The following is a 14,716-nucleotide window of genomic DNA, read 5'->3' as shown; positions in this document are numbered from 1 at the left end:
TTCCAGTTTACTGAGTTTAGCAACTTGGATTTCACTTACGTTTCTGGTCACACAAGAATTTTGTCTTGTTGCAAATTGTTAGAAGTTAGCAGTCATATTTTCAAACAATTTGCGGGCTGCAACTGAAGTCTTGTCTACCAATGCCCTTCACTTGCAACGTCTATCATGCTTCTGTCCATGGGGTGAAGTCCTTCGTAAAAATATTGGATGAGCAATTGTTCACTTATTTAATGGTGAGGGTAGCTGGCACACAATCTCTTGAACCTTTTTCAATATTCATAGAGTGTCTCTCTTTCAAGTTGTCTTATTCCACAAATTTCTTTCCTTATAGATGCAATTCTAGATGCTGGAAAGAATTTCTCCAAGAAAAGTCTCTTCAAGTTGTCCTAACTGGTAATAGATCCAACAAGGAGATAGTAAAGCCAATCCTTGGCTGCATCCATCAGAGAGAATGAGAAAGCTTTCAATTCAAAATGCTCTTCAGGTACACCTTCTGGCCTCATGGTCGAACAAACTATATGGAACTCCTTGAGGTGCTTGTGTGGATCTTCACCTGCAAGGCCATGACATCTAAGCAACAAGTGTATTAGTCCAGTCTTAAGAACAAAAAGAGCATCAATGTTAGGATACTGTATGCATAAAGTTTGATAAATTACGTCAGGTGCAGCCAGTTCCTTTAATGTCCTTTCATTTTTAGCCATTTTTTCAGTTTCAAAATCTAAAGAATGTGGTGAAGAGTAGATAGATGAAGGAGATGAAAGATCCTCAAAATGTTCAGAATTATGCTTGTATTCTAATGTTACTATGAAATGTCCTATCAATTTCTGGATCAAGTGGATACAAATCTCCAATATTTGATCTAGTCATGCATCAAGAACTAACTATAAGAAATAAAAAGAAGCAAGCTAAGTGAAATACAAAATTGCAAGAAAGTGCAGATAACAATTATGCAGAAAAATAATGTCTAAGTGCAGTAAAATAAAACAATTGTACTAAGCAACAAGAAAAGAAAAGAAACTACAAAACGATTGCAAAGAAAAATGCAACATAAAGTTAAAAGATTCTGCAAAATTCTACAGCAAAACAGAGCAAGGATAAAGAAAAATTAGAGATGCAGAATAGTGAAATTAAAAACGTAGAAACTAACACCCAAAAGTTACAGAAAAACAACAAAATTATGTACCTAAATGAAGAAGTCTTCTATCTATTAGGAAGCAATATAAATGCTAATGTATTCACAATGCAAAAAATTTCAAAAATAGAACACTAAAATAGAGTGTTTAACAAATTCAATGCAACCAAAATCCTTGGCAACGGCGCCAATTTGATGATGCTAAGATTGCATAGAGATTTGTCCCTAATCCTCATCAAAATATGCAGAAAAATTTATGTAGTTTAGGATACAAGCCTAGGTTGTCTCCGATGACTTTGGTTGAAGATATGCATCAAACATGTTATAAACATTCACTACGAAAGCAAATAAATGAAGGGTTTTATGTGATTCCAAATTCAATATAAAGAGCAAGAAACAAAATTATAAGGTTTAATCAATAAGATGCAACAATCCCTAGTTCATTCATGTGATTCTATCCTTATTCCTCTCAAGATTTAATACTTTTCTTTCTCCTCCCAATATTAGGCTAATTGAAGAAGCAAAAATCAACCTTATACTTTCATACGAATTAAGCAATTCAATTGACTCTAATCTCTTTTTCCAAGATTACGCAACCTTAGAAATAAACCCAGCATTAAGCAATTCAAGTTTCGAATCGCATTAAAATGAATTAGAGTTAAATAAGTAATATCCCCCTCATTCACCATTAATTCAATTTAAGAGATTAGAAAGAAGAAATTCATGGAAGAAAAAGAGTTATATTAACATTCAAAACTTAGGAATTCAAGAATCTAAACGAACTTAATAGGGATTATAAAAGGTTTAGCCCTCCATGAGGATGAGTCTTACAATTACAAAGTGAAAGTAAAGAGAAATCAATAACATCAATCTAAAAATCAAAGAAAAGTAAGGAGAAAATGGAAATGAAACCCTAGGTTGGATCCTTGGTTGTCACTCAAGGCTGACCTAAGCTCTACAAGTGTTCCCAAAATGGCAAAAATCTAAAACTGTAAAAAGTTCTGCAACCCTAATTTCCAAAAATCTATTTATAGTTAAGTGGACGTCATACATAGTAGCTACTATCATAAGTGATAGTAACTACGCGTAGCCTCCCAAAATTGTCATTCATCTCCGAGGTTGTCACTATGGAAGGTGATAGTGGTTACGTGCAGTGCGTGTAGCCACTATGGTAAGTAAAAGTGGCTACACGAGACTATGTGTCTGTTTGGCTCTTGCTATAGTTGTCACGCGTAGGTCGATTGCAATTTGGGCCCTCTGAAGTGTCCACTATCACCTCTGAAAGTGATCACTTTGGTATGCCCTCTGAATCTAGCTTGCTATAGTGTCCACTATCACTTCTAAAAGTGGCTACTTTCACCTCAAATTTTCTCAAAAGCTGGAAATTCATAGAATAAGTCTAGAAATTCTTGCACAATTATTCAAATGGTCAAAATTGTAAATTATATCTATGTAAATTAGTGTAAATTAACCAAAAATTAATAAACCTATGATATTTGACCTAAATGAAATTTTCATCTTATTTAACTTTCTAAGTTTGCTTTTCCTATTAAAGAACACCAAAAAGACTAGTAAAAATTAAATAAAATATGGGTTCATCACTTTGAGGAGCTCAAGAGCACTATAGAAAATGTGTCTTTTGACCACTCTGCCTTGGCAGCCCAATACGGTCACCATGGTGGTCGCAATGATGGTAGAGGTAGTCATGGCCGTGGGCATAATGGAGGTTGTGGTATTGTACAGTGCTACAATTGTGGCAAATTTGGCCATTATCGGAATTAGTGCACTTATCTTCTGCAGAATCATTTGTTTTTTCACTCACACGGTCATTCTCGCTTCGCTAACTCAGTGTCTCAACCTGATACAGCTACTCAGGAAAAAGAAGGACATACTGTGTGTATGAGTGATGCAGAATTTATTGAGTATACTCAGTTTCAGATTTCCTAATAGTCGTCTACATCCCCTACTGCGACTTTGGTCCAAAAAGATTATCCTACTGCATGTCTTTCCTTTTCTTCCAAGCATTGGGTCATTAATTCTGGCACTATTGATCATATGACTAGGGATTCAAGTATCCTTTCATCTTTTTGTCTACCTAGTTCTCATTCTTTTGTAACACTCGCTGATGGTTGTATTGTCCATATTAAGGACAGCGAGTGTACCACCCCAATTTCAACCTTACCTTTATCCTCTATTTTATACTTGCCTCAATTCCCCTTAAATTTGTTGTCTATTAGCCAAATCACTTCATCATTAAATTGCTCAGTAACATTCTTTTCTGATTCTTGTATTTTTCAAGATCTGGTGACATAGAGGATTATTGGTAGAGGTAAGGTATCTAATGGGCTGTATCTATTGGAAGAAGGACTTTCGCAAGCTTCTATTGCGTCTAGAAATGAAATAATGTCTCCTTTCCAACTTCATTGCCGTCTGGGTCATCCGTCTTTAGGAGTTCTTAGAAAGTTATGTCTTAGTATAGAGTCTAATTTTTATTGTAAGTCATGTCAGTTTGCTAAACATCATCGTAATGTTTATTTACCTCATTTAAATAAAAGGTTTCATGCCCCCTTTGAAATTGTTCATTCAGATGTTTGGGGCCCTTGTCCAGTTACTTCTAAGTCTGGTTTTGAATATTTTATTACCTTTGTGGATGATTATTCTTGTGCAACATGGTTGTTTTTTTATGAAATCTTGATCTGAAGTTTTTTTTATATTTTGTAATTTCTGTGCTGAAATTAAAACTCAATTTAATACTTGTGTGTGCATTCTTAGAAGTGATCATGCTAAAGAATATTTTTCTGCATCTTTCACTAATTTTATGAATAAACATGGCATACTTAATCAATCTTCTTGTATTGTTACCCCCACAACAAAATGGAGTAGTTGAACGTAAAAATCGTTATCTTATGGACGTAGCCCGTGCTTTACTATTTGAAATGAAAATTCCTAAAACTTTTTGGGCTGATGCTGTTCTTACTGCTACATATTTAATTAATTGCATGGCATTATCTGTGTTACATGGTGAGATTCCCCACTCTATACTTTTCCCATCACAATCTCTCTTTTCTTTACCTCCATAACTTTTTTGCTGCACTTATTTTGTGTTTGATGTTCGTCCTCAGGTAACTAAACTTGATCTACAATCTTTAACTTGATCTACACTTGTTTTTGGGTTATTTTTTGTGACAAAAATGTTACCGTTGTTTTTCTCTTGATCTTGGTTGTTATCTTATTTCCTTCTATATGTCTTTCTTTAAGTCTTCATCTTTGTCCAATCTACACATCCTGTTACACCTCTGGCTCCTATTGATACAGGTTTCAAGTTCTTTGAGCGAACATACTTTCGTCGGCCAAAACAACCTTCAGATGATGTGCCCCCCATGGCTAATGATATTCAAGATGATACTTAACCTCGACCATTATCTCCTCAAGTGTCAACAGATCCTATATCTGACCTTGACCTTCCTATTGCTATCTGAAAAGGTAAGAGATCTTGCACATATCCTATTTCTTCTTATGTGACGTCTGCTCATTTATCCTTTACGTCTAAATCCTTCATGGCTGGTGTAGACTCTCTCTCTGTTCCTAAGACCCTTGCAGATGTCCTCAGTCATGATGGTTGGAGACATGCTATGGAAGAAGAAATGTTGACTCTTGAGACAAATGATACTTGGGATTTGTTTCCTCTTCCCAAGGACAAACAGACTATTGGTTGTAAGTGAGTTTACACTGTGAAAGTTAATCTGGATGGTTCTGTGGCTTGTTCGAAGGCACGCCTTATTGCAAAAAGGTATGCCTAAACTTACGACTTTGACTACATTGATACGTTATCTCCAGTTACTAAACTCTCATCTGTTTGCATCATCATCTCTCTTGCGGCTATGCATCATTAGTCATTATTCTAGCTAGATGTCAAGAATGCATTCTTACATGAAGACTTACAAGAGGAGGTGTACATCGAGCGATCACCTGGCTTTGTTGCTCAGGTAGAGTGTGGAAGAGTATGTCGCTTAAAGAAGTCAGTTTATGGCTTGAAACAATCACCTAGAGCATGGTTTGGGAGATTTAGTGACATGATTCTGGAATTTGAATTAGTAAGGAGTGAGTGTGATCATACAATGTTTTACAAACAAACTAACCATGGTTGTATTTTTCTTGTTATTTATGTTAATGATATTGTTATTACAGGTAGTGACAAAGAAGAAATTGGCAACTTAAGAAAATTTCTTCAAACCAAGTTTCAGATAAAAGACTTAGGAATTCTGAAATACTTCTTGGTATTTAAGTCATGTACTTCAAGCAAGGAGTTTTCCTATCACAGAGAAAATATGTCTTATACTTATTGATTGAGATCGGACTAAAAGAAGCTAAACCATGTGAGACACCTATGGAGCCAAAAGTGAAACTAACAGTTGATGGAGTTCCTTTTACAGATCCACAGAAATACAGAAGATTAGTTGGCAAGCTAAATTACTTGACTGTCACGAGGCCGGATATTGCTTTTCCAGTGTGTATTGTTAGTTAGTTTATGTCATCTTCGACGAATACTCATTGGAAGCACTAATCCGCTTTGTGATGTATTTGAACAAAGCAACAGGAAAAGGATTTGTGTACAAAGATCATGGACATGCACAGATAGAGGCATTTTCTGATGCTGATTGGGCAGGACCTATGGACAGAAAATCTACTATCGGATATTGTGTGTTCTTGGGAGGTAATTTAATTTCTTGGAAAAGTAAGAAGCAAAATGTTGTTTCAAGATCAAGTGTGAAATCAGAATACAGGGCGATGGCTCAAACTACTTGTGAGTTAATGTGGTTGAAACATATGCTGGAAGAGATAGGATTTGGTAGCACTAAGCCTATGCAACTTTGGTGTGACAACCAAGTGATGAATCCACTTTTTATTATATTTTTACTTGCCTTTTTGGTGCTCTTTGATAGAAAAAATGGACTTAGATAGTGAAAATAATATAGAAATCACATTTTGAGTAAATATCATAGGTTTATTAATTTTTGGTTAATTTGCATTTAATTACATAGATATAGGTTGCAATTTTAATTATCTTGATGATTTTGCAGAATGCCCAAGTTAAATTTGAGAAATCTTGGTCCTTGGATGAAAGTTGCCCACAAAGTAGCCACTTTGAGGAGCAAAAGTAGCAACTACAGTAAGCCTGGGCATTAAAGGTCCCAAAGTAGCCACTTTGAGGAGCAAAAGTGGCAACTCCAGAAGCTCCAGGGACACCAATTTTGAAGCATGATGCGCGTGGTCACTATGGGCTCTCAAAGTGGCTACGCGCATCCAAAGTAGCTACTTTCAAGACCAAAAGTGGCAACTTCAGAAGCTCCAGGACGCTGATTTTGAAGCCTTCCTGCGCGTGGTTACTATGGGCTCTCAAAGTAGCTACGCGCACCAAAGTAGCTACTTTCAGCACAAATAGTAGCGACTCCAGAGAAGCGGCATTCCTTCCATTTTGCGCGTGGACACTTTCAAGGCCCAAAGTGGACACTTTCAAAGGCAAAAGTGGACACTTTGGTGACATGTCATCCACTATAAATAGATTTTAGGAATTAGGGTACGAGACTTTTGACACTTTACACATTTTTCCTTTGCCAAATTGGGATAATTGCTTACGACATTGGAGTCTTGGGTGACAGCCAAGGGTCCTCTATAGGTTTTAATTTCCAATTTCTCCTTTGATTTTTATTAAGTTTACATTAATGATGTTTACGTTCTTGCATTTCTTTCTCTCATTTGTGAAGCCCATCCATATGGAGGGCTAAACTTTCTTGTAATTCCTAGTCAATGCACATGAATCTTGAATTCTTGGGATTAATTGCAATACAAATCTTTCTTTCCTTGAATTTATTAACCCCAATCTCTGAATGAAATGGAATTTGCATGAAGGGAACATTGCTTAATGAACCCTAATTTACTTAACGAAATTCTAATTCAAAATTGCTTAATTTTGATTAATCCTTGAGGTTGCTTAATCTTTGGGATAGAGATTGGAGCTCATTAAGATGCTTAATTTTAATTGGGATGTTAAAGTTAGTCTTCGCTTGTTAGATTAACTTAATTCAAGGGAAAGAATGGGGATTATTGAATCATTAGAAAGAATAATGATAGAACTCATTGCTTGACTAGGGATTACTCATTTTAATTGATTGAATTTCATTAAATTTACACTCTGCTCTTGATTAAAATCTGGAAATTGACAAACCTCCCCCCAATTTACTTGCTTTAAAATACATGTTTACACTTGTTCGATGTATGTTCTCAACCAAAAATTCCTTGGAGACGACCTAGGATAACACCCTAGTACTGCATTCATTTCTTTGCATATTTGATGAGGATTAACGACAATCTTTTGCATGACGAGTAGTAAAAATCGTTTCATCAAATTGGCGCCGTTGTCGGGGAATTTTTGGTGCTGAACTTATGTTGAACATGATTGGTGCTCTGTTTTTGTGTTTTGCATGTTAGTACGTTTGTTTCATTTTGAGTTCTTGTATTGTGTTGATAGTCATACGAATTTTATAGTCTGTTTCTGCATTATCATTGCATGATTTTCTGCATCATTCCCTTCATTCTAGTGCTGCAATTTTTCAATTACTCACTTTCAATTCTCTGCACTCATTTTGCTGCATATTTCTCTATTTTTCTGCACTTTATGCTACATAATTCTGCAGAATTTTGCAGAGAAATTTTAAATTGTTCTTGATTATATCATTTGCTCAATTTGCTTTCCATTTAGTTAGTTGATATCTAGTGCATGACCCGATCAAACCCTGGAGATTTGTATCCATTAGACCAGGAGATTGATAGGACTTTTTATAGGAACCTTAGGACACATAGGGATCACTCTGAACACTCTGAATCATTATCATCACCTACTACATCTTTGCAATCTGTGACACCAAATTCTATTTACTCTTCTCCATTTTCACTTAACTTTAGTTTTGGAGCAATGGCAGGTGACGAGAGGACTCTTAAGGAGCTAGCTGCACCGGATGTCACATACCAAACATTGTGCATCCAATATCCAGATGTAGATGCCCCTTTTGTTTTAAAAACTGGATTAATTCACCTTCTACCTAAATTCCATGGTTTTGCAGGTGAAGACCCTCACAAACACTTGAAGGAGTTTCATATTGTTTGCTCCACCATGCGACCTCAAGGTGTCCCAGAGGAGCATGTCAAATTGAAGGCCTTCCCTTTCTCATTAATGGACACTGCAAAGGACTGGTTGTACTACCTTCCACCGGGATCAATAACAAGTTGGGACAACCTCAAAAGACTCTTTCTAGAGAAGTTCTTTCCGGCCTCCCGAGCTGCATCCATAAGAAAGGAGATTTGTGGAATTAGGCAGCTAGAAAGAGAAACTCTCTATGAATACTGGGAGAGGTTTAAAAGACTATGTGCAAGCTGCCTCCACCACCAAATTAGCGATCAATTGCTGATCCAGTACTTCTATGAGGGATTACACCCAATGGATAGGAGTATGATCGATGCAGCGAGTGGAGGAGCTTTGGTAGATAAGACCCCTGTGGCAGCCAGGAACTTGATAGAAAACATGGCTGCCAACTCCCAGCAATTTGCAACTAGACAGAATTCTTGTGTTACTAGAGGTGTGCATGAAGTTCAAGCTACAGAACCAAACAAGTTGGAGCACAAGATTGATGAGCTAGCTTCCATGGTAAAGCAACTAGCTGCAATGCAAAAGAGTGCTGTCTCTGCAACACCTCCACCACCAGTTCCAGCTACACTTTGTGGAATATGCTCAGCTGCAGATCATTATACAGACAGCTGCCCCACATTGCAGGAGTTAGATACTCCTGAAGGTAATCCCCAAGCCTATGCTGCAAATATTTACACTAACAAATTTCCTTTTCAGCAGCAGCAGCAACAACCAAACTGGGATCTTTCTTCAAACCGGTATAACCCGGGCTGGAGAAATCATCCAAACTTGAGGTGGGGAGGAAATTCCAACCAGTAAAATCAGCAAAGTAACAATTACCAAGCTGGTCAAGGTAGGCCACATCAGCCACGCCAATGGAATAATCAACAACATGGGCAACAACCTCACCAACAGCAGCAAGCATCCTCATCCCAAGCCTCTTCTTGTCAGAAGAATGAGCCATCATTGGAGGAGCTTGTGAAGCAAATGGCCGTGAGAAATATTAATTTTCAACAGCGAACAGAGGCCAGTATCAGAACAATTGAGAACCAGATGGGACAGTTGGCTTCCTCTATAAATCAAATTCAGTCCCAAGGTTCAGGCAACCTCCCAGCACAGACAGTCACAAACCCAAAGAATGTCAGTGCAATTACTCTGCGGTCTGGGAAGGTAATGCAAGAGCCTGAAATGCCTAGGGAGAAGGAGATCCCAAGCCCTTTGGTTGATGAAAGGGAGGAAGAAAATGCACCCACCACTCAAGAAGTGGTAAAAGAAGCTGAAAGGGCAATTCCACCACCTTTCCCTCAAGGGGTTATGATTGCCAAACCAAGTAAGAAAGCTGAGGAGAGTGACAAAGAAATCTTGGACACTTTCAGAAAAGTTGAGGTAAACATACCCTTGCTGGAGGCAATTAAACAAATACCCAAGTACGCCAAGTTCTTGAAAGATTTGTGTACACATAGAAGGCGTCTGAAGGGTAATGAAAGAATCAACATGGGTAGGAATGTTTCTGCACTTTTTGAGAAACAAAGAACCACAATGCCTGAGAAGTGTAAAGACCCAGGAACATTTACTATTCCATGCATCATTGGTAATAATAGGATAGACAATGCAATGCTAGATCTAGGAGCATCCATTAATGTTATGCTGTTGTCTATTTTTTCTTCTCTATCTCTTGGTCCCTTGCAGCCCATAGGTGTAGTGATTCAGTTGGCCAATAGAAGCACAACACATCCAGCTGGACTTGTTGAAGATGTGTTGGTGAAGGTGAATGACCTCATATTTCCAGCTGACTTCTACATCCTTGACATGCAAGAAGAAGAGTCACTCAAAAATTCTGCACCTATCATTTTGGGAAGACCGTTCTTGAAGACTATAAGAACGAAGATTGATGTACATGCCGGTTCACTCACCATGGAATTTGGGGATAACATTGTGTGCTTCAACATATTGGATGCCATGAAACATCCGATTGAAGAACATTCTATCTTCCATATTGATGTATTTGATGTATTAGTGGATGAGAGCTGGACCAAAATTTTGAGAAACTCTTTTCTTAACTTTTCCCATTGTGTAGATGCTTTTGTTTGTGAATCATATGAAAATTCTTTGTATGATACTTATGCTGAAAATTCTGATTATTTGAATGAAAGCTCTGAAATTTTTAATGTTGATGAAATTGATGATTCCATAGGGGTAGAATGTGAAGTATTGGATGTAGCAAATACAGTTGAATCTAACCCCTTTGATTTGAATGTTGCAGAAATTATGTCAAATGAAAAGGCTAAATCACTTCCATCTATAGAGCAACCTCCCACATTAGAGTTAAAGCCTCTACCGGAGCATTTGAAATATGTCTATTTGGAACCAAATGAAAAGCTCCCAGTTATCATCTCCACCAAGCTTGATAGTGATCAAGAGGAGAAGTTGCTAGAAGTGATAAAAAAGCACAAAAGAGCCATTGGGTGGACACTTGCTGATATACCAGGAATTAGTCCCTCCATGTGCATGCATAGAATTTTGTTAGAAGAAGATGCTAAACCGGTGAGACAACCTCAAAGGAGGGTGAATCCCATCATCCTAGATGTGGTGAAGAAGGAGGTCACCAAGTTGCTTCAAGCTGGGATCATTTACCCAATCTCTGATAGCACTTGGGTTAGCCCTGTGCAAGTGGTCCCAAAGAAATCTGGACTTACAGTGGTCAGGAATGAGAAGAATGAAATGATACCCACCAGAGTCCAGAACAGCTGGAGAGTCTGCATAGACTACCGGCGGCTGAACCAGGCCACAAGGAAGGACCACTTTCCATTACCTTTCATTGATCAAATGCTTGAAAGATTGGCAGGTAAATCCCACTATTGCTTTCTAGATGGTTACTCTGGTTATTTTCAAATTTGTATTGCCCCTCAAGACCAGGAGAAAACCACATTTACATGTCCCTTTGGCACCTTCGCTTATCGAAGAATGCCTTTTGGCCTATGTAATGCTCCTGGCACATTCCAGAGATGCATGTTGAGTATTTTTTCTGATTTAGTGGAGCATTGCATAGAGGTATTCATGGATGATTTCATAGTTTATGGCACCTCCTTTCATGCATGTTTAGTCAATTTAGAAAAAGTCTTGAAGAGGTGTATTGAAACTAACCTTGTACTTAACTTTGAGAAATGCCATTTCATGGTAGAGCAGGGTGTAGTTCTAGGACACATAATCTCTGAAAAAGGTATTGAGGTTGATCCTGCAAAATTGGATGTTATTTCACACCTTCCTTACCCCTCATACGTGAGGGAGGTTCGTTCTTTTTTGGGCCATGCAGGATTTTACAGGAGGTTTATCCAGAATTTTTCCAAGATTGCAATTCCTCTTTCAAAGCTGCTGCAAAAAGATGTTGAATTCGACTTTGATGAGGACTGCAAGGAGGCTTTCAACTTCCTTAAAAAAGCCTTAACCACCACACCAATCATCCAACCTCCAGATTGGTCAATACCCTTTGAGCTGATGTGTGATGCCTCAAATTATGCAGTGGGAGCTGTCCTTGCACAGCGGGTTGGTAAGGTCCCTCATGTCATTTATTATGCTTCTAGGACCTTAGACACTGCACAATCCAATTACACCACAACTGAAAAGGAATTGTTGGCCATCGTATTTGCATTAGATAAATTTAGATCATATCTGTTAGGATCAAAAGTTGTGGTGTTCACTGATCATTCTGCTTTGAAGTTTTTGCTAAAAAAGACAGATTCTAAACCCAGGCTGATAAGATGGATGCTCTTACTTCAAGAATTTGACTTGGAGATTAAAGATAGAAGTGGAGCACAAAACTTGGTAGCAGACCACTTAAGCAGAATAGAGGGAGTCCCTGAACTCATTCCCCTCAAGGATGATTTTCCTGATGAACAACTCTTAGAGTTGTGCACATCACATGTACCTTGGTATGCTGATTTGGTTAATTTTTTGGTTTCAGGAATTTTCCCTATAAATGCATCAAAAATTCAAAGGGACAAAATTAAGAGCGATGCCAAACATTATGTGTGGGACGACCCTTACTTATGGAAGTTCTGTAATGATCAAGTGATCAGAAGATGCGTCCCTGATGAGGAAATCCCATCCATACTGCAGTTTTGCCACAATTCGGTTGTGGGAGGACACCGTGGACCTCAAAGAACAGCAAGAAAGGTGTTGGACTTAGGATTATACTGGCCCTCCATTTTCAAGGACTCTTGGCGAACATATTCTATCTGTGAGAGTTGCCAGAGGTCAGGAGGAATGATCACCAGGAGACAGGAAATGCCTCAGCAACCTATCCTATATTGTGACATCTTTGATGTCTGGGGTATTGACTTCATGGGTCCCTTTCCCTCTTCCTTTGGTTTCTTATACATTTTACTTGTTGTTGACTATGTTTCAAAATGGGTAGAAGCTAAAGCTACAAAGACTAATGATGCTAGAGTTGTTGCAGAATTCGTTTGCTCTAACCTATTTTGCAGGTTTGGCATCCCACGTACCATCATTAGTGACCAAGGGAGTCATTTTTGCAACAAGACAATGGAGGTCCTGCTGAGAAAATATGGAGTTCTGCACAAAGTTTCCACAGCCTACCACCCGCAAACGAATGGCCAAGCAGAACTTTCCAACAGAGAAATAAAGAAAATACTTGAAAGAGTTGTACAGCCCCACAGAAAAGATTGGAGTCGCAGGCTAGATGATGCCTTGTGGGCACACAGAACTGCATTCAAAGCACCCTTGGGCATGTCTCCTTACAGAATAATCATTGGCAAGGCTTGCCATTTACCAGTGGAAATAGAGCACAAGGCATACTTCCAGCAGGGGACATTTCCACAGTTTCAGAAGGAGATAGACAGACGTGGCTGGGGACTTTTCACTTCTTGTGCAGGCAATGGGTGGAAGGACATCACCCAGGAATTCTATGCTAATGCCCTGCGCCTGGAAGATGACACTTACCCTCCCAGGCACACCATGGTCAGGGGTAAGCAAGTTAGTTTCACTCCAGCCACCATCCAGAGGGTTTTAAACATCCCCCTTCTGCAAAAGCAACCTGGCCAATTGGATTTCACTGCATTCTCCAAACAAAAGGAAAAGGATTATCAGCCTATACTTCAAGCAATCTGCATTGAAGGAGAAAATTGGGAATTTGATTGTAAAATGCAGCCCAAGAATCTGACCACTAAACACCTTCTCCCTCCTGTCAAGGTGTGGAGTATCTTTGTTGTCAGCTCATTCATGCCAGTCATCCACACCTCCACCATTGTAGTAAAGAGGGCAGAACTCATCTATGCTATTCTCACTGGCATGCCTATCCATGTTGGGGAGGTCATCAGCAGCGCCATGCTGGAAGTCCTTAAAAGGAGCAGAGATTCTTTAGCTTTTCCCTCTCTAATCACTATGTTGTGCCAGGATGCAGGTGTTGATTTTGGAGACTACCAGCAGAGAATTAGAGCACTTCCTCCCATTTCCACTGCCTCGGTAAAGGACCTATTTAAGCCAAAGAAGTCTTCAGACCCCGGTCTCACCTTGCCACCCGAATACAAGAAGGAAACCCCTGCAACAATCAAGGAGCAGCTGCAGCAAATAGCACAGAGGCAGTCTGCCATCCACTCTGGTCAAACCAGCATGCTCCTCCTCATGGAGACCATGATGCTGAACATTGGCAAGAAGATGGGGATGATTTCAGACCAGATATATCAGGCACACCGTTTCCCTGCCCCTTTCCTCCGAGCTACTGTTCAGAATGACTTGCCCCCATTCAATCCCAATGCTCCCAGAGATGTCCGCAACTCCAGTTCCTCAGAGGAAGCAGAAGAAGTAGAAGAAGATGAAGGCGCCACCTCATCTACCTCTGATGAAGATGCCATTTAGTCCACTTTTCGTGTTTTCTTTTATTTCTCTGCTTGTACTTATTTTCTTTTATTTTCCCAAGTAATTAGGAACCACTTGTCCTTTTATTGTCTTTCCGTTCCTGCTTTTATGTTATTTTCCTTCAAACAGTTATGTTACCTCCCTTTTCGTTCTTTTTTCTGAACTCTTGTTATCATTGTGCAGAGATGCCCTCAGTTCCATCAAGAGGAGCATCATTTTACCCTGAACTTTGAATACACCATCTATAAAAGGGGAGTGAACTCTTTGTCTCTATTTTGCATTTATTTGTAGCTTACTTTTCCTGCACAGTACTAATAATAATAAAAAAAATAAAAAAAATATATTTCCCTTATTTCATTTCTTCTCTTTTCATTTTAATCTAGTTCTTTTTCGTATTTTGCTTTTATGCTCTGATTGAATTTCCCATCTAACTCCTACTCATTCTCATTTTTGTACATATTTACTGTCCCTACCATTTTGAACATATTTTCTTGTCGGGTGAATTGTGCTCTCATTTTGCAAGTTAT

The 14,716-nt window shown here is 38.6% G+C and overlaps 1 protein-coding gene across 1 annotated transcript; it reads left to right on the top strand.

Annotated features, from left to right (window-relative positions):
- The first annotated feature begins 3,960 nt into the window (after positions 1–3,960).
- Positions 3,961–14,493, top strand: LOC113851515. The gene is made up of 9 exons (XM_027482027.1): positions 3,961–4,153; positions 4,391–4,447; positions 4,616–4,846; positions 4,903–4,922; positions 5,038–5,233; positions 5,321–5,409; positions 5,654–5,846; positions 10,579–10,904; positions 10,998–14,493. The coding sequence occupies exons 1-9, from the start codon at positions 3,961–3,963 to the stop codon at positions 14,187–14,189; spliced, it is 4,497 nt and encodes a 1,498-aa protein (XP_027337828.1). The 3' UTR covers positions 14,190–14,493.
- Positions 14,494–14,716: the final 223 nt, after the last annotated feature.

This window comes from Abrus precatorius, unplaced genomic scaffold, assembly GCF_003935025.1.
Source record: "Abrus precatorius isolate BTA unplaced genomic scaffold, Abrus_2018 Scaffold10, whole genome shotgun sequence".
In the NCBI taxonomy this organism is placed as follows: domain Eukaryota; kingdom Viridiplantae; phylum Streptophyta; class Magnoliopsida; order Fabales; family Fabaceae; genus Abrus; species Abrus precatorius.
The sequence above is the reverse complement of the archived record's forward strand: the minus strand, read 5'-3'. Positions and strand labels throughout refer to the sequence as shown.